The sequence below is a fragment of the Debaryomyces fabryi genome, assembly GCF_001447935.2.
Source record: "Debaryomyces fabryi strain CBS 789 chromosome Unknown contig00172, whole genome shotgun sequence".
Lineage (NCBI taxonomy): Eukaryota > Fungi > Ascomycota > Pichiomycetes > Serinales > Debaryomycetaceae > Debaryomyces > Debaryomyces fabryi.
This window is the reverse complement of record NW_015385598.1, coordinates 1-19436: the sequence shown is the minus strand read 5'-3', so window position 1 is coordinate 19436 and position 19436 is coordinate 1. Positions and strand designations below refer to the sequence as shown.

The window sequence follows — 19436 nt, the reverse complement described above, 5'->3', positions numbered from 1 at the left end:
GTCTAAATCATCCTGCTGCCTCATATTCGAATATTCTGGCTTGATAATTTCGTCTGGATCTTCCCCAAGTGAGCTCGGCTGTTTAATATGAAAGAACCTAGATAGTATTCCTGAAAGAGTTCCCCCCAAAGTCCGATCAGAATATTCATACTCTTCCCCATTTCCCGTAACATTTCCATTATCAATTTCACCTCCAGCAAAGGAACTAGTTTTCAAAATCAAGTTCCCCATTTTGCGTTTTCTTAGTTTGAATTTATGGCTTATGACACTTGAAGTTGTTTGATGTTCAGTTTTTTCAGGGTGCTCTTCTTCAGATTTTACTTCCTGTGGTTGGTCTCCAACCATACCATTTTCATCAATTTCATTAGTCTCTAATATCATATTACGATCCTTTTCCTTACCTGAGCATCAATTCAACTACTTAAACGAAGAAATAAGTAAAATTTTAAGTTTGATTCTCCTTTTCAATGCTAAATTTTCAATATAATATCTCAATATTCATAAAATATATTAAATGGAAAACTAAAAGAGAGTATTATTTATTTCTTTAGTAACAACCCAGCCCCGAATAGAAACGTATTTGGAGATGTTTAAGCATGTTGCAGCCACAAATGGATTGCAACTTTTTTTTTGTAGTTTCGAGTATTACATAATCATTCAACTTTTACGTGTCAAATTATCAAACAAAAGCTAGAGTAAATACATATTTAGTCAGGTATTTATCTTCCAAATAGAATGAACGTGGCATTAGGATACGACGCTAAGTCCAAAAAGATATTTTTACCAGCTGAGGCAGAGAAGTTGGTTCCTTCGCTCAAGTTGGAAGTTGATCAATTGAATACGTTGACCAGTGAGCTTATAGCTAACGGAGCAGATGTTCCTGCACCACCAACACAGGAGAATTTCAATAAAGATATGACCAAGATGATTAGAAAGTTGTACGAAGGAGGTGTTCAGGCATTCAAACAGGGGAAATTCCAAGAATCTGCCAAACAATTTAGTATTGGAATAGACATGATATGTAGAAGACACAAATTCGAGGCCTTTCAAGGGACTTTACAAGAGCTTAGCTTGTTTCTTATGAGTAGAGCAGATGCTTATTTGAAGACCAAGAACTATTTGGGGGCATTTAATGACGCTGATATGTTACTTGGAATGATGATGTGCACACCTGATAACTTCTTGAGAAGAGGCGTAGCTAACTACTTTTTGGGTAATTACGAAGCGGCTAGAGCAGATTATCAGAGAGGATTAGCATTTGACGAGAATAATGAAAGGCTTATAACAGAATTGGAAATCTGCTTAGATAAAATTCTTGAGGAAAACGGTGATTATCTTTGAAACCATGTTTAATACTCGTAGCACATAATAAGAGCCAGTCTCTTCTTATCCATCTGTACTATATGAACTATATAACGTATATAATTTGTCCATTTTATCGACATAAATCTTAAGCTAATATTTGTAAAACTAATCGTAAAGCAAAATGCTCGAATTTTGGCGATTATGCATTTTGGCGATAAACGCTGATATCAGAATATAATCAAAATAAAGTATTCAATAGGAGAAGAGCTAACTATATATAATAATGGCATCTGATGAGCCATCACAGAACATAATAAATCTTTCTTCTGATGATGACGAAGATGTGTCTGAAAATGTTTCATATAAGGATGGCCAAAAGAATGGGAATGAAATACATGAAGTAGACAACAATCATGTATGGAGACAAAATAATAACAACGGTAACATCGAACAGACTAACCAGCCTCCTAAAAGACAGAGACTTGATTCTTTATACCTGAATAATGGACCCTTTCGGCAAGTACCAATCCAAAGAAGTAGTTTAAACTATGTTGGTACTTCAAACTATATTCAACAACCGCAGTCATATCCCAAGGTAAACCCGGATACGACAAACGCAATAAATCAGAATGTGGATAAACCACAATCAATCCCGGCTAATGATATAATTCAAGACCAGTCTAAAAAACCAGATCCACAAGAAGATATTATCATTCTCAGTAGCGAAGATGAAGATATGGATTCCGATGGAGATATCATGATCTTGGATGCAGAAGAAGCCTCGCGTATAGGGAAGTTTAAGACATCATCGTTCGAAAGAAATGCAAATAAAGTGTCAGAGGGCCCGAGATTCCATGAGTCGCAAAGCAACACACTTGTAAATGGTTCAAATGGTCCGTACTATTCAGTACCAACAGCAAACCCCAGCGAAGCGCAAGTCATATACAATAATCCAGTTCCAGTCCCACACTTCACAAAAGATGATCGTCCTGAGGTTGAAAAAATGAACTTTCAAAGGGCACAAGAAACACTAGATGAGAATATAAAACGAAAGGATGATCTCCTACATAAGCATGAACAACTTACTTCAGACTTTACAAATAACCTGAGAAAAGCCAACGAATTATTACAGCATTTAACTTTGTTACAAAGCCATTTGAAACGAGAAGAATCGCAAGATAAGAGAGATGAGAATACAATTATGTCATTAAAAAATGAAATTTCGTTTAAAGGTGCTGAATACCATAAATTCAGGCGAAGCAAAGATGCAGCTGCCTCTTTTCTAACGGGTATTGCTTCTAAACTTTCGTGGCTAACTGTTACTATACGTGATGCGAAATTACGTATTAATAATTATGGAAAATATAGAAATGGAGTTAATATTATCGATAATCCATTTGGTTTCAATAATTGGTCGGAAAGAAATACTATGGATAATACAGATGAACCAATAATGGATAAGCCCCTTGGAAATTTGACTGGTTTTTCAGCCAATATATATTCAGATAACGATCAACAACACCTCCAAAACTTATTGAATAATATAAGGCCAGACGAGGAATTAGATGAAGAAGGATTATCACTTACACCGTCTGAATTAGCAATTACGTTGTTAAAACATCAAAGATTGGGACTTGCCTGGTTATTAAGAATGGAGGAGTCTGAATCAAAGGGTGGAATTTTGGCTGACGATATGGGTCTAGGAAAAACTGTACAAACAATTGCATTAATTATGGCCCACAAGCCAGATGACAATAGTTGTAAGACGACTTTGGTAGTTGCCCCTGTATCTTTATTGAGACAATGGGCAGCTGAAATTGAATCTAAGATTAAGCCTAATGCCCAAATCAAAATAGCCATATACCACGGTTCAGAAAAGAAATCTCTTCGTACATTTAGCTCCTTGGAGAAATATGATGTAGTTTTAACTTCTTATGGTACATTATCGTCTGAGTGGAAGAAACATTACCAAGGTCCTTTAGAGGAAGCTCGTCTTAGTCGGAATCAAAATGTTATTCCTGACTTAGAAGCTGGCGGAACAAGTTACACATCACCTTTTTTTGCCACTGATGCTGTTTTCTATCGAATAATTCTTGATGAAGCTCAGAATATAAAAAATAAAAGTGCAATTGCTTCTAAAGCTCTGTATTGTGTAAAAGGGATCCATCGATTTTGCTTATCAGGAACTCCTATTCAAAATAATGTTGAAGAACTTTTCCCTCTTTTGCGATTTTTAAGAATCAAACCTTATAATGATGAAAGCAAATTCCGGTCGGATATAGTTTTGCCCATTAGATCTAAATCTTCCGGGTATGATGAGTTTGATAAGAAGAAAAGTATGCAAAAGTTAAGGGCGTTATTGAGAGCCATTCTATTGAGACGGTCGAAGGATTCTTTGATAGATGGAAAACCTATTTTGACATTACCAGATAAGCATGTAATGGAAGACAGTGTCCAAATGGAGGGTGAAGAATTGGAATACTATAGAGAATTAGAACAAGGCATTCAGAAAAAGGCTAAAACCTTATTAGCAAGTGAAAAGTTAGGTTCGACCTCAAGTATATTGACTCTTTTATTAAGATTAAGACAAGCCTGCTGTCACAGTTTTCTAGTTGAAGTGGGAAGAATGAAGGCTGCTGAATCCGAGGGTGTCAAAACATTGATTACTAGAGATTGGAAATCAATGTATTTGAATATTCAAAAGTTTGACGAAGATACCATTCATAGAATTAAGAATGAGGTACATCAAGGGAATTTGCTAAAAAGCGAAAATGAAGAATCTAATCCAAATTCCGATGAAGATTTGTTTACATGTCCGATCTGTTATGATGTTTTGGGTTATGAAAGCATTGTGTTGTTTCCTGGGTGTGGCCATATGATATGTAATAATTGCATTGAAAATTTTTTCGAAAGATTCGAAATTGGAGATGGATCTGAAGGAAATCGTCTTGCTTCATGTTTTTCGTGTTCAAGATCTATCAAAGAAAATGAGTTGATTGATTATAATATGTTCCATATGATTCATCAAGAGGGCTATGATAGAGACAAAATCGCAGAATTTTATAATATAAACTATTCTTCTGATGGTAAGACAACGAATATGCAAAAGATACGTCAGTTAATACGAGAGAATAATGGTTTCACACCGTCTGCTAAAATGGAGAAGTGTATGCATTTAATAAAAGATGTCTTGGAAAATTATCCTGATGAGAAGATTATTATCTTTTCGCAATTCTTAACATTATTTGATTTGATGAAACTTGTTTTAGCTAATGAAAAAATTCCATTTTTGAGATATGATGGGTCTATGTCTCTTGACGAGAAAAATAGTACTATTAAGCAGTTTTATCAAGGATCTACTAAAGTTTTATTAATTTCATTGCGAGCGGGTAATGTTGGGTTGACTTTAACTTGTGCATCACATGTTATTATAATGGATCCCTTTTGGAACCCATATGTTGAAGAACAGGCTATGGATAGGGCACATAGAATTGGTCAACAAAGAGATGTTAAAGTGCATAGGATTTTAACAGAAGGCAGCGTTGAAAGTCGTATCATGACTTTGCAAAACGAGAAGAAAGAAATCATTAGTGGCGCACTCGATGAAAAGGGTATGAAATCTGTCAGTAAGCTTGGTAGACAAGAGTTGGGATTCTTATTTGGATTAAATGAATTGAAGTAGTTCGTTTTTCTACAAAATCTATTCATGTATATTATTATTTTCTATTCAGTTCTTGGAAGGTATCTTTAATTATTTATATGTATAATAAAGTTAATATTTAGACTTCGCTGCAAATATATATTATGCCCTAAATTTCTTAACTTTGGCTATATTCTTTAACCAATCTTCTTCGGAAAGAATGGCATTGTTACGATAACACAATTCCCAAGTTATGAGACTTTCGAAATCAACATTATATTTAGCCAATGATTGACAAAGATAGATTATTTGTAATATTAATCCATCTTTTTGTGTTTGCTTATCAATATTATCGTCATTGTCACTTGGTGCAATAAGTTCTGGTAAATATTTCTTTATTTCTTCAGCCAATAAGAATGCCAAGTTCTTGATAAATTGGCTGATCAATAAATTATCTTCTTCATGTTTTATGCTAACATCACTGGAAGATGACGAGTAGTTAAAAATTGCATAATAAATTGACAATGAGTTGAAGATGAACTCTCTATAAATTTCAATGTATCTCTTCAAGTATGTTAATTTATTAAATTTAAGCAAAGGAGTTAAATTCGATAATTCATTTATAATAAATTTAAATCTTGCATTGAGGTATACTATTTTCAAAAATTTATCCTTCTGCAGCCTCTTATTGGATGTGATATTGACTGAAGACGATATAGCAGAAGATGTATTATAATTTAAAAGGTCAAGCTTATTCAAAATCTGGAAGATCTTTAATATATTATTCTGTTTCAAGTTTGTATTAAGTAATTTAATTAGCCCCTTGACCATCAATTTTAATTCTTGTTCTACTTGATGATGTATCTTTTGAAATATCCTCAAATTAGGGAATCTAATAACTAACGTTTGAACCAAAATTGATATCTCCAAAGATTCCTGGTAATTACCTTGCAATATACAAACTTTACAAAGAGTAGGAAGCTCAAGCAAGTCCAATACAGAATCGATATTTGATAGTATCGAATTGTACGTGATCATAGAGTTATTCAATCTTTCATTTTTTGGAATTTCAAATTTGTCACCATTGGAGTCTTCCATATCCAAAATCTTTATCATTGAATTGATCTCTTTGTCAAAACCCGAACGGATATCTTCCCGGATACTAGTTAAGTCATTGCTTATATCAATAATCAAATCTCTGTTGTTATTCGTTATGGATGCTAGCTGCATTTTTATTTCTCTCTGCTTCAGGTCCAATTCCGCAATTTCCTCTGTAAGTGTCTTTGATTGACCCTCTACATTAGAGACATCTGTATTAGAACTTTTACTGGTTGTTGTATACGTATCCGTGCATAATAAATCATCATTTATCAATAAATCTACCAAATACTGCTCCGAGATTTGTCGTAATTCAGAATTAGACTCAAGAAATTCTGTCAAAGTTGGATCTAAGTCCTTCAGAAGGGTTTCCAACAATATTCCAGACATTCTTTCCTTTATTTATTCTTTATTATACTTGTCTTTACGATTTTAACCCAATATATCCTATTGATCTATCGTTTTAGTAACATAACCTGCAAACACTGAGATTTACATTTTATGTATGGGACACGACAAGGTCAAAATAATTGACCCTTTTCATTAAGATAGTAAATGTATTGATAGCCAGCACCTTATACTGAATAAGAACAATTAAATAAAATGGAAGGAGTATTTTTTAACGTTGATTACGGTTATGTTGAGGGAGTTGTTAGAGGTTACAGAAGTGGTCTTTTAGGTAATAATCAATATGTTAACTTAACCCAATGTGATAATTTAGAAGATTTAAAATTACAATTGTCGGCTACTGACTATGGCAACTTTTTGGCGTCTCATTCAGGGCCATTATCAACTTCAATCATACAAGATAATTTGTCCAAAAAATTGTTTCAACAGTTCCAATATTTAAAATCACAAGCATCTGGTAAATTAATTAAATTTTTAGATTTTATCAGCTATGGATATATGATAGATAATGTATCATTGATGATTACAGGAACATTGCATGAGAGAGATCGTTCAGAAATATTGTCCAAATGTCACCCATTAGGATGGTTCGACACCTTACCAACATTATCAATCGCAACAGACATCGAAAGCTTGTACAATACTGTTTTGATCGATACGCCGTTGGCGCCATTCTTCAAAGATTGCCTTACAGCTGATGACTTGGATGACTTGAATATTGAAATTATAAGAAACCGTTTGTACAAAAATTACTTAGAGGCGTTTGTCAGCTTTATCGAGGACGAGTTTACTTCTCCAGACAAGGAAATAATGACCAACTTGTTGAGTTTTGAAGCAGATAAAAGAGTTATTAATATTTCACTTAACTCATTAAATAACCCTGACTTAACTGCTGAAAACAAGTTATCTTTATTCCCAAGCTACGGTAGATTATACCCAACCTATCATTCTAAATTATCTGAAATCGATGATGTAGAACAATTGAAAGCTATTGTTGATTCCATTGGTGAATACAAGGACTTGTTTTCTGAAGCTCCCGATTCCAACTCAGGTGGCTCCAAAAATTTAGAAGATTGGTTTTATTTGCTCGAAATGCAATATTGTAGGAATGCATTCACCCAGCAGTTCACTTTATCTACTATCTGGGCTTGGTTGAGATCGAAAGAGCAAGAAATAAGAAACATTACATGGATTGCTGAATGTATTGCTCAAAACCAAAAGAATAGAATCGACAACTACATTTCTGTTTATTGAATATATCAAGTTAGTTCGTTTCCATTATTTAATTTCATCGTATATTTCTTTCATTTACACTTTAATTGAGTTTATTGACTTCTCTAGGTAAATGCCTTTCAGGATCTTATAAGATTTCTCTTCTTGACTGAATATTTAAATTATAGCGCACAAAAGTATTTTAAAAATGGCAACATTTTAATAACTGTATTTTACATCTTTATCTAGTAATTGACCCTTTCAAGATATATGCCTGATGTCCAATGAATCATTAGATTTCCAGAAATCTTCGGAAACTTCTGGAAATTACGAGAATAGTTCGCCTTTTACATTCACTGCATCAACAAATCAAATATCACATTTAGCAGATGTGTTCTCATCGATAACATCAATTAATTCCCAAGCGTTGATGATAATAACAACAAATGGTATAGTGATATACTCAGAATACAATCATATATGCAATGTACAGTTATCTATCGATCCATCCTTATTTGGAACATATAACTTTTATTCTGAAAATAGTGTTAATTCCCTGCAAGACGATAAAGAATTGAGACTCGGGGTAGACATAGGCTTAATAAGTGATGCATTTAATGCAGCAGCATCATCTGCCGTGTCAAAGAACAAAACAAAGAGTACTTCAAATAATGGGAATTCTGTCACAGCTAATAACTCTGTTGACAATTTAATGTGCTATTTAACGTACAACGGTGAAGGGCATCCTTTAGTTATCGAATTTGAAGATAGCTTAATGAGTGAAAAGATAGAGTTCTTAACATTTTACCTAGATATAGCATATCCATATGATGCTTCAAATACTCAAGAAGAAGAAGAAGACGAACAATATAACTTAGTAATAAATCATAGTGAAATCCAATTTGAAGTTATATTGAAAAGTGACGTATTTGCCAATTTACTTAAAGATTTACAACAGATAAATACTGTGGATTTGTTTATATATATCTCGAATGAAATGAGACAATTGGGCCCAAAAAGACAAAAATCAAAGAAAAGTCAAAAATCAGGTCCGTTATATTTAGATAAGCAATTCAATTTCATATCTAAAGGGCCAATTGGTCATCTGAAATTAATGTTTCCAAATGAGAAAACTATACTAGAGAAATTGAATATATATGGTAAAGATGGGGAAAGTGATGATGCTGAATTGAAACCTGTTAATACTTCATTGATTTCTTGTTATAATTTCGGTAATTTCAGCAAAATTTTTAAAGCAGTGAAGCTATCCATAAAATGCAAAATAATGAAAGATCTATCAGGCATCTTATCTATTCAGTTGCTTTGTAAAAATCCACAATTAGCGAACTATTCGGGTACTTTAATAACATTCAATATGTTAGAAACGACGACGGTGGTCGATAAGTTTGACAAGAACGAAGAACCGGAAGATTTCGAAAGGTTTCACCTTAACAATATTTTTGACGATGAATCCTATGAATATATTAAGGACTATAATGAAAAAGCTAATAAACGGGTTACTGTTCCTAGTATAGAATCTACAAATATTCGAGAATATGAAGAACTCGGTGGCGAAAAGGATGAACCACCAATACTATCATACGCTTCGTTTCGTAATAATTCGAGGCTGGCGAAAACCCATAATGTACAAATTAATGAAACAATTTATGAAGGTGATAATAATGAAAATAAGGGGCGCAAAAACAGCACGGAAGATGCTAAAGATAAGGATAAGAATATCAAAACTGTTGGTGGTGCTATTGAGATTCCGCTTTTTTTATGAAATTATATACTAATATACATCATAAATAACTAATTTTAAATGCCATTTGTAATGTCAGTTTCAATCTTTCCATAACATTAATTCTTCTCGCCTTTATAAACCTTGATGAGATGAAGAGTAATAAGATAATTAATAAAATTGAAGGTGAATTGGTCTTAATATAATTCTTCGACAAGTTCAAAGTATATAATAATTTTTGCCTTACCAATGCAATATCATAGCCGCCATTTGTTGCTCTAATAGGCTTGTTGTCCTTCTTTGAATCAAATTTTGCTGATGATTGTTTTATCTGGTTTAAAGATTTATAAGTAAGATTTTGTCTGTCCTTTAACTCTTTTTGGTTTTGTAATTCACGCTTCTTCTTTTCTTTTAATTTTTCTTGTTTTTCCTTTTCCTTGTTTTCTGCTTCCTTTTGTTTCTTGGCTTTATCGATTCTTATAGTGCTCAAACGACTCAATGATTCTTCGATTTGAGACAGATATATGGGGTTTTCACTGATTATTACGCTTGCTTCATCAAAGTTTTCGTTATCTAACAAAACTTGGAAAACGTACAAGTCAATTAACTTCTTCAAATAAGCATCTTCTAATCTTGAATTATAGTCAAATTGGTAATAAAGTTTGTCAAATTTTAATTTCAAATTTCCCGCATTTGTAATTAGAGTTCTATTAATATAATAGATAAGAAACAAGTTGTACAATATTTCGGAGGGTATTGCATTAATATCATCACTATAAACCTTGTATAATTCATCTAAAATTTGATCTTGTGCCAAGGTTGTAATTACCTCTTGTCTTTCATTTCTTTCTAAATTAAAATTTGTATCTTTGTTATCCTTGTCTATGAATAAGCCTATCTCTGTCAAGTATAAATTTAGAATCTTGATGAACAATTTTTCATTTATTATGTCACTAGCAAACTGCCCAAAGCTACTCTTATATAATTTTTTTATTATTTCGTAAGACTTACTAAAATTCTTGTTCATAAAGAACTTTAACGCCAACTTATAGTTACTTTCAATTAACTGTCTCGGTTGCGATGAAGACATAGAATTACTTAACGATATGGTAGATTCGTCCATTTTCTTTCTTTAATTGGTTTTATATTGATTATATATAAATGCTTAAGATCAGGAAGTAAAGCATTTTATAGATCTAATGATCATTTTTCTGCGCTCCAAAAATCGCATCCTCGGTTCTCCAGACTTTAGGTGCAAAAATACCTTGAAGAGTCAAATAAGTGAATCACGTCTACATTTCCACAAACTTACAACGTATACAATAACATCTATCAATCATGAATTATATTCTTATATAATGTTTATCGCCCCTATACATTGGTATTTTCTATGATTTGATTAAGAACTAAACTCATAAAATAGTCTTAAGCATTAAACCAATTGTAACACTAGGATCAATAATACTTAGCTTAACTTGTAGAATATTCATCTTCATATTTCACTTTAGATTCACCAATTCCATATTTGTCATATTTCCAAGTATAAAGCCACCTTCTAAAGTAAAACCAAGTCACACCTAGTAATAATACAGACGTACCGACAACAGGAAAGCACCAGTACGGTATTATCAGTTGAGATAATGACGAATCAGATGGCGGTGGTATAAACGGGAATACCGCCAAAAATATGTTTGAGAGTAAAAATATGACAATACATATAATAGGAGCCGAAAACTTAGATGTATCATTATCATTCTCCATCGAAATTAAGGAATCAAATTCTGTGTAACTGTCGTCATTTAATTGGAGTATTAAATTATCGCTATCATCATATATGCTGCTATTAGTTGAATTGCTTTCTAATTCGTTCCTTCTATTGTATTTCCCCCATTTCTCACCTCTACTATTCATGTGCAAGTATATCAACCCAATTGTTATTAGCAAGTTAATCCAAGTACCAGGGTAAATGTATAGATTAACAACAAATTCATATATTTCTGAAGAAGGAGGTGCAATCATAATTACGACAGTAACGAACCAATGCAATAACAATGAATGATTTATATCTTCAAAATATTTCGAAAATGGTAAGTAATTGTTTCTTGCAAGCTCTTGATTAACATGAGCATGAGCAAATGAAACTACCATTACATTTCCTAGATTTGAAGAAGAGATTAAAATAGGTAAAATTCTTGATGTGATGCTTTCGCCAAATATCTTATTAAAGAATATTCCTGCTACCAACACTCCACTATCCAATAGTTCTTCTTTAGGAATCACAATAAGATAGGATATAATAACCAAAAAGTATAATATTGTCGTTATAACAACCGCAGATGGGGCAGCGATCGTAAGAACATGGTAGGGATCAGCGACTTCCAGTAAAACATAATTAGCATTTTCCCATCCCTTAAAAGAATAGATAATTTCTAATAGAGCTACTGATATAGAGTAATAATTATTATCTTTCTTGGTCGTAGCTTCGAACAAATTTGAAAAATTATTAACAGTGTCAGGTAACTGTATTAAATCAATCGAGACAAGTAACCCAATTGCAATAATCAAGATCAATATGAATATCTTGAATACTCCTAATAAATTGAATAATGAAGTACCTTGGTTTGGAAACTTTATATGTAAGAAAACACAAAAACTGATACATAAGACTCCAATAATCTTAACACTCCACTCGTCTTCTTTAATTTCCTCTCCATTTACGGCAAATAATACATATTTTCCAAAAGCGAACGCATTACCGGAACTGAAACCTAATATCACCATTTGAAATGAATAAATACAACCCATTAGACCCTTAGGTTTACGAAATACCCTTAATAAATAATTCTTTTCACCCCCGTTCGTGAATGGTAAGTTTAATGCAAATTCCAAGCATATCACTAATCCACTGAAAATAATTATTCCTCCGACTAACCACAAGAATAAATACAATCCAACATTTCCCTGACAATATTGAAATATTATAGCTGGCGTCAGAAAAATCCCCGTTCCTATCATTTTATTTACAATTAGAGACATACAAGATAACGTCCCTAATTTATGATATTTTCGCCTTTCTGACAAAGGTATTCTCGAAAATTCTGATGATCCCATGGACACCTTTGGCAAGAGTGTCGGTGCCATTGTATTATAAGTAATCTATCGTCTTCTAACTCTATATATCCTTATTTTTTTATCAACATGTTTTCATATTAAGTTATCAACTATGGTTATCAGTAAATTTCACGTGACTTTGTGAGTCAAGATCTACAGCGATACGTTCCACTATGTAGTGTTAATGAAGTAATCTGTTATGTACGTTTTATTAAAGAATAATATTAAAGTATATATGGTATCGAAAGGTATCGAAGAGTTCTAAAATCCTGTTTCAAAACTCAATAAGAAATACATGGCGAATTATGAATGAAAATATGCAGATGTGATTTAGTTGAATAACGACTCAAGATCGAAGAAATCTTTGTCCAATCCATTACCCTTTATTAAGTGGTTGACGCTGACACTGATTCCACAGTTCTTCAATACGTTTAACTCGTCGATGTTACTCATTATTTGATTGATATCATCGTTGTCCGAGTAATCTTGACTAGGATTCCCGCTAGTTTCAATTGAATTCAACTCAGTATCAGTTGTGGCATCTGTAGAAGTATCACGTCTCAGAATATGCGAATAGTAATAAGATTTCTTATCAACAAAGGTTTGTTGTTCGACATCTTCATCAGCGGTTACGCTGTATTCACCAACGACACGGATAGTATCGTTAACCAATTCGTATTTAGGTAAGAGATTATGCTTGGAGTGGTCATATTTCTTGTCGTAGACAACTTGTTTGAAGGTTGGGTTGTTGTTGTTTTTATCTTTCCAAGATGTAGTACAATGAGAAACATCATGATTAATGGATGGAAAGTTGACATTTAATGCTACATTTTCTGGTAACATGGCTTCATTTGAAGCCTTTAACTTATTAATCAACTCAATCACTCTACTATTAATGAATTTTATATTTTTGGTAAAAATATTCTTTTTCAACAAATGCTTGGATAAAACGCCTTGTTGGATATTGAAGAAGTTTTCGTCTTGAAAATAAATGTGATGATCGTCACCGGTAGAGACACCAATGACAGGATATTTCTTTAACATGGCTAAACGCATCATAGAATCTAATCCGTTATCCGAGTTTGGATGGTTTTCTTGAAATAATGGCTGTTGGCTAGCGGTTGAAGATGTCAATGATAAACCTTCATCGGGACCCAAGAGCACTAAGTCAGGTTTGAAGTCAGGCTCGAATTGGGGCAAAAGTATATCAAAAGCAATCAATAATGATTCCAAAGGTGATGCATTCACATACCAAACCGATTTGTCCAATGGATCTTGTCCAAAGTAGTTGTTGTAGACTAAATTAGTTTTCTCTTCCATGTTAGTCAAATCTTTCTTTAAAATAACATTCTTAGCCCCGCGTGGCAGGTTATTCAACTGCTTTATTGTCTTGTAGTACTTTTGGTGCACTGGCAACAAATGTCCGAAATCTCCTCCGTTAAGTATCTCACGTTGTCCGTCTTGTCCGTCTTGTTCTCTTTTAGAGCTTGTACTCTTCTCGTTGGCAATACTTGCATCATTCAAGTGTCCATTGTTATTCAAAGGAGCGATCAATCTGACATCGTGGCCCTCGGCCTTTAATCCCGCGTATAAATGACGGGTATTTTTTGACACCCATGAATCTTTTGAAGACATCAAGATATTTAATCCTAATGTCAAGTTAACAAATTGCAAGGCAATTATTAATAATGTTTTAATCAACATATGTGCTTCTCTATATTGTGTTCTTAAGTTTTGCTGGTATATATTATCCTGTGTTGCTATAGTTCTATTCTAGTTCCAGTAGATTCTATTCACCACAAATCAGTAAATCGTTTGATGTAACTGAGTCTAGAAGATTAAACGTATTAGTTAAAAGTATTAGTTAAAAGTATGTCTATTTCTTAAATATCTGTATGATGAAAACAAAATACTCTTTACGACCCATCTACTATTTATATAATAACATAAACTTTAAAAGTATTAAATCTTGCTTTAAGCCACATGGTTCAATAGCATGCATCAACCCACATGCCACCTACTTAGAACGGTTACCGTTGTTAATCGGAACCCAATAATAACCACATGGCTATATTTGCGAGCTAATTAGAATAATGGGTATAATGTGAAGGCATCGAAACGTGGTTCCAATTTCCGAATAAGGTGCAGGACTTATTGGCTGCAAATTTACTGCAACGGATACACGTGTGTCAGCCCATCGACAAAATGCATAAGGACATTCACAGGTTTAAAACTGTACAATATAACTCATATACAATAACTTTTTAAAGAAACATATATGATTACAAAGGGTACAAGCGTATTTACAACAGAATAATTTAAAATTGCATTCAAACCACAAAGCATAAAATGGCCTGAAATCCTGGAAAGGTTACTCAAAAGAGAAATTGGTAAGATCTCAATGAATCTTATTTCATTGATAATGTAACATTTATTGTATATTGATGATCATGAGAAATAGGTTTATAATTACATTGGCATCTACTGGCATCTTTTGATATCTTTTTTTAGACGTCGATACGGCTGGTCCGCAGGTACTAGAAGTCCGCAGATACTAGAAGTCCGCAGGTACTAGTAGTCCGCAGGTACTACGAAACATCAATCTTGACGTATATTCTCTTGACGTAGTATGGAAAAATTTTTGCGATGGTTGTAGCACCAGCTGATATTGAGCTAATATGAGATTCTTTTTGGACGTGGTATAAAAAATCGAGCAGAAGCTGCAAGTCAATCACGTTTACGGTTTCTGGTATATGCAACCGAACGCGGGACCAAACGTTAGAAAGACACTTCGGATAGATTCAATAAGGAATACAATATCCGTGAGTCCGAATAGAATAGAGATGGTCCTAAAGAAGAGATGAGCTTTCCTCGGGATTACAGTTTTGAACGCTGCGCATTCGACCCATCTACGGTAGTTACTTGTTATAGGGCGATCATGTACTTTGCGAACCAACAAGATATTCATATTGGCTTATTTGTATCTAATATACACTAAATATAACTGATTCAGGAGGAAAATCGATTTCTAGTTAACCACTTCAAAAATATCATTAAATATTTTCTGGTCAGAAGAATCCAATGAGCCGAAAATAATGTTGTATTTGGTGTTGTCATTGGCATGCAATGTTTGACTGAATTGTTTGAAGAGCAGGAAAACGTTCAAATTGTCTAATGGAGATGCGGCTAGAGGATCTTCGATTAATTCTTGGTCTTCGTCATCGAAAAATCCCGAGTTTTTCAATTTGATGTTTTCTTGCAGCAAAAAATCTAAGTATTCGGTGGTGCTATCTGTTTGTTCGTGAGTGAGACCTTGTGTGCTAGTGGCTTCTTCTTCCTCTTCATCGTCATCGTAGTTATTGTGGCTTTCCCATGCATCATCATATGGTTGGCCCGAAGCATACTCTGACTCGCTGAAGTTCTTTCTTTTATGCTCCAAGTTTTCGATAGCTTTAGGCAACGTTTTCATGATGGAAGCGAGTTTCGACCCAATCTGAGCGACTATTTCGTTACCCAATACGTTCAAGGCCTCGTTATTGTCCATCAAACTAATCAACCCAAGTGTTGATAGCTTTAGGTCATATACACGCTTCAAATTAGGAACTGTCTTAAACCATTCTATGAAAAATGGTGCCAATTGGTGATGGTTTTGCAAGCACATTAATGTGGCATTCGAATCATGCACCATAGATGCAATAATAACATTCAGGATGGTAATATTAAACGAAATAGACTTGACATGCTGTTCATCTTGTTGCATGCTTAGTGAAATCTTCAAAACGCTATTGACCAAATTAGGAATATATGCTTGTGCCTGAGTCTGTAACATCAATATGAATGTTTGCGCCAATTCACATGCAAGCACAATGTCATTGAATCCTACTTGAGCGTCATCACTCTCAATGATAATATTGAAAATATTGTAGAAGTTTTCCATTAACTGTGGTGATTTCATAAGGTCTTCTTGCCCATAAATCAAAAAATTTTGCAAGCATTGACTTAACTCCTCCGTGTACATCAATGCGATCCCATCTGTAAATGATTCATAAAGATATGTGAAATTCTTCCACATAATTGGGCTGATAGATCTTGAAAGGAACGTTGAATTTTCCATCAATTCACCTACTTCAGTTAAGAAATCATCCATCTTATTAATCAAGACAAATTCAATAACAGGCGAAAATACTTCTTCCAACTTAGCACAAATCTCCCGCGAGTTTTCAAATGATAAAAGAACTGTAATCATTGTGTTCAACAACCCAACTGCTGCCATAACTTTGTCTGTTTGATCGTCATATTCTCCATCAAAATCGTCTACATCCACTTTTGATGCCTCATTGATTTCGACAGCTAATCTCATAAACTGCTCAACCAATTTAGTCATTAAATCAACCCCAAATGGTTGTAACTGTTCAGAGAAATTTTCGACACATTCTTGCATTACAGCTGAAATTGCATCATTATCAATCTGATTAGATAAGTCCAATAATTTTGACATTGTAGGTAATATAATCGTTGACAAGACTTCTTGGAACTCTGGCAAATGGATATATGCCTGGATAATCAATGCGCATTCAAAATCAACTGGCAAACTTGATTCCTCACTGGATGAGCTGAAATTTTCAAGTATTCCATGGAATAATACTAACAAGTTCTCCTTATTCTCAAAATTCAAATCTGCAAATTTCAGGGAAATTTCCAACGTTCTCGCCTTCAAGAAATCAAACTTCGAAGAAAGATTTGGAAATACTAACGCCGTCAAAAATTGTTCCATTTGAGAATAATAAGGTGATTGTGGTAGAACAACATAGTGGGAGATCCCACCCATTAACCTCAATGCACCTTCTCTTTTTTTAGCAACATCGAGTGTTTCTGGCTGCTGCAGCAACTCATTCAATTGATTATATACAAATTTTATAATTGGTTCCAACGTTGTCTTTCTCCGCTTATCGACAAACGTAACTAATAATCCAAGGGCAGCAACATCGGGGGTATCAAACTCGTCATAGATATCAAAATTGGAGTGTATATACTCATGAGGATCGGTTTCAAATATTTCTAATACATGATCAGATGGGCATAATAATGGATAAATTAAATGAGATACCAAATTTTCAAAGTACGGCTTGATTAACAACCATGTTGACTTTTGCGTAACACAATGACTTAAAAACTGTAATAAATAATAAATGCATGATAGACTTAGCCATCTTTTTTTCGAACACCATTGTTCTATGATTGATAAGAAATTGGTTATTAAATGAGGTATGAAATCATCACAGAACATACCTTGAAACTCTGTATATGAAAATTTCTTAGATAAACTCTGTGAAGCATATCTGGTAAAAAGACGGTATAAATTAGCAACTGCCCATTTATAACACTTTGAAATTTGTAAAAATGACTTCTCCTGTTCGCTTAAAGTAGAATTCAAAACGTAAGTTGGTGTATTCATATTAACAATAGATCCATGAAATTCACCCCATGAAATCAATGATTCCCTCGTTCTCAATACAGCCGGTAAATCAAAATATGTAACAAACTTATAAACCTTAAGAATTAATTTCAATATTTCTGCAGTTAACTCAGTCATATTTTCAGAGTTGGCAATTATTGAGTTACCAATGTTCAATAAATGTGGAAAAACTTGAATAATAATTGGATCCAATTCCTTTTCTCTATCATTATTGGAGACCCATCTGAATTTCCTAGATATTTCACTAAAACATAATAATCCAGTATACAACTGTGAAAAGTCGTCGTCTTTAGTCGCTCCAACAGGTACTTGTTGTAAAAGAGTCCCCGTTTTTTCTAATAGGTCTTTCCAATTATTAGGAAAGTCATATGAAATCAAAACTCTCAATACTGGGATCAACTGCTGCTTGGTGTTATAATCACTTTCAATCAATACTGGCAATATACGATCCCTTATACCAGGCTTCTCGTCATTGTCAATCTTATTCTGTTTTTCACTTCCCCAGTATTTAACAATACGATTCTTGAAAAATACGGCAGCAGCCTTCTTAATAGAAAGACTGACAGCTGGATTGTTCGATGATATAATATCAAGACAACCTCCTAAAAAGCCTGGAGTTAAAACCAATTGGCGAAGTTGCAATTCAGCTTGATGCCTCACTGACTGATCGGATTGCAACGTTGCTGAAAAGCACTCTAATAATAAATTTGCATCCATAATTAGTATATTAAGAGCGTTGAGGCCGAATAGATTTATAGGTCTACGTAGTTTCCGTCGTTAAGTAGAATGTCCTACTTGGCTATTCTGTTAATTTGTCAAATAAATCCTTCTAACTGAAAAAAAAAAATTACACAAAAAATATATTTTTTTCTTTGTAAAAAGAATGCGCGAGCCGGGAATCGAACCCGGGGCCCAGCAATGGGAACGCTGGATTTTACCACTAAACTACCCGCGCATTAATCTAGGAATTTGACAAACAAAAAATATATAGCAAAAACTGGTGGCCAAAATTTAAGCATCAGCTACATTTTATATATTCTTTTACAAAGTATTTATTTATATTATGCTACAGTATATATTATAGTCAGAGCACCATGTAGAAAATTTGAGTATAAAAATAATTTCTATGTATCTTAATCTTCTTCCTCTGCTTCTTCTTCGTCTCTATCTTCATCTACAGCTTCTTCTGCTTCTGCATCAATAGCAAATGACTCAGCATCAGCTTCTTCGAAATCATCACTCTCACCGTTTGCAATGGTGACATTTTCTGAATCATCATTATTAACTATAATATTAGAAATTTCTTTATCCTCCTCATCGTCAGATTCGATGTTCATGTTATTAAGATTATTTCTCAATTGTGTTTGAGATTTTAACAATTGCAATCTACCTTGCAATCCTAATAATCGTGGCATTAACTTCATGCCTTCAGTCAATCCTGCTTG

General features: G+C 33.6%; 10 protein-coding genes across 10 annotated transcripts; 4 read left to right on the top strand and 6 right to left on the bottom strand.

Moving 5' to 3' along the window:
• Positions 1–735: 735 nt before the first annotated feature.
• SEC72 (Sec63 complex subunit) lies at positions 736–1341 on the top strand (the record flags this gene model as incomplete). Its single annotated transcript, XM_015613950.1, has 1 exon — positions 736–1341. One exon carries the CDS (start codon positions 736–738, stop codon positions 1339–1341), a length of 606 nt encoding a protein of 201 aa, XP_015465231.1.
• Positions 1342–1588: 247 nt separating this feature from the next.
• Positions 1589–4987, top strand: AC631_05120 (translocase; the record flags this gene model as incomplete). Its single annotated transcript, XM_015613949.1, has 1 exon — positions 1589–4987. The coding sequence occupies one exon, from the start codon at positions 1589–1591 to the stop codon at positions 4985–4987; it is 3399 nt and encodes a 1132-aa protein (XP_015465230.1).
• A 120-nt stretch (positions 4988–5107) lies between these two features.
• On the bottom strand, positions 5108–6433 carry AC631_05119 (Golgi transport complex subunit; the record flags this gene model as incomplete). Its single annotated transcript, XM_015613948.1, has 1 exon — positions 5108–6433. The coding sequence occupies one exon, from the start codon at positions 6431–6433 to the stop codon at positions 5108–5110; it is 1326 nt and encodes a 441-aa protein (XP_015465229.1).
• Positions 6434–6646: 213 nt separating this feature from the next.
• Positions 6647–7705, top strand: AC631_05118 (H(+)-transporting V0 sector ATPase subunit d; the record flags this gene model as incomplete). Its single annotated transcript, XM_015613947.1, has 1 exon — positions 6647–7705. One exon carries the CDS (start codon positions 6647–6649, stop codon positions 7703–7705), a length of 1059 nt encoding a protein of 352 aa, XP_015465228.1.
• A 235-nt stretch (positions 7706–7940) lies between these two features.
• Positions 7941–9446, top strand: AC631_05117 (uncharacterized protein; the record flags this gene model as incomplete). The annotated part of the gene is made up of 1 exon (XM_015613946.1): positions 7941–9446. One exon carries the CDS (start codon positions 7941–7943, stop codon positions 9444–9446), a length of 1506 nt encoding a protein of 501 aa, XP_015465227.1.
• Positions 9447–9465: 19 nt separating this feature from the next.
• On the bottom strand, positions 9466–10527 carry AC631_05116 (uncharacterized protein; the record flags this gene model as incomplete). The annotated part of the gene is made up of 1 exon (XM_015613945.1): positions 9466–10527. The coding sequence occupies one exon, from the start codon at positions 10525–10527 to the stop codon at positions 9466–9468; it is 1062 nt and encodes a 353-aa protein (XP_015465226.1).
• A 347-nt stretch (positions 10528–10874) lies between these two features.
• Positions 10875–12545, bottom strand: AC631_05115 (uncharacterized protein; the record flags this gene model as incomplete). Its single annotated transcript, XM_015613944.1, has 1 exon — positions 10875–12545. One exon carries the CDS (start codon positions 12543–12545, stop codon positions 10875–10877), a length of 1671 nt encoding a protein of 556 aa, XP_015465225.1.
• Positions 12546–12845: 300 nt separating this feature from the next.
• AC631_05114 (uncharacterized protein) lies at positions 12846–14219 on the bottom strand (the record flags this gene model as incomplete). Its single annotated transcript, XM_015613943.1, has 1 exon — positions 12846–14219. One exon carries the CDS (start codon positions 14217–14219, stop codon positions 12846–12848), a length of 1374 nt encoding a protein of 457 aa, XP_015465224.1.
• A 1324-nt stretch (positions 14220–15543) lies between these two features.
• NMD5 (Nmd5p) lies at positions 15544–18708 on the bottom strand (the record flags this gene model as incomplete). The annotated part of the gene is made up of 1 exon (XM_015613942.1): positions 15544–18708. The coding sequence occupies one exon, from the start codon at positions 18706–18708 to the stop codon at positions 15544–15546; it is 3165 nt and encodes a 1054-aa protein (XP_015465223.1).
• A 416-nt stretch (positions 18709–19124) lies between these two features.
• AC631_05112 (uncharacterized protein) lies at positions 19125–19406 on the bottom strand (the record flags this gene model as incomplete). Its single annotated transcript, XM_015613941.1, has 1 exon — positions 19125–19406. The coding sequence occupies one exon, from the start codon at positions 19404–19406 to the stop codon at positions 19125–19127; it is 282 nt and encodes a 93-aa protein (XP_015465222.1).
• Between the last annotated feature and the right edge of the window lie 30 nt (positions 19407–19436).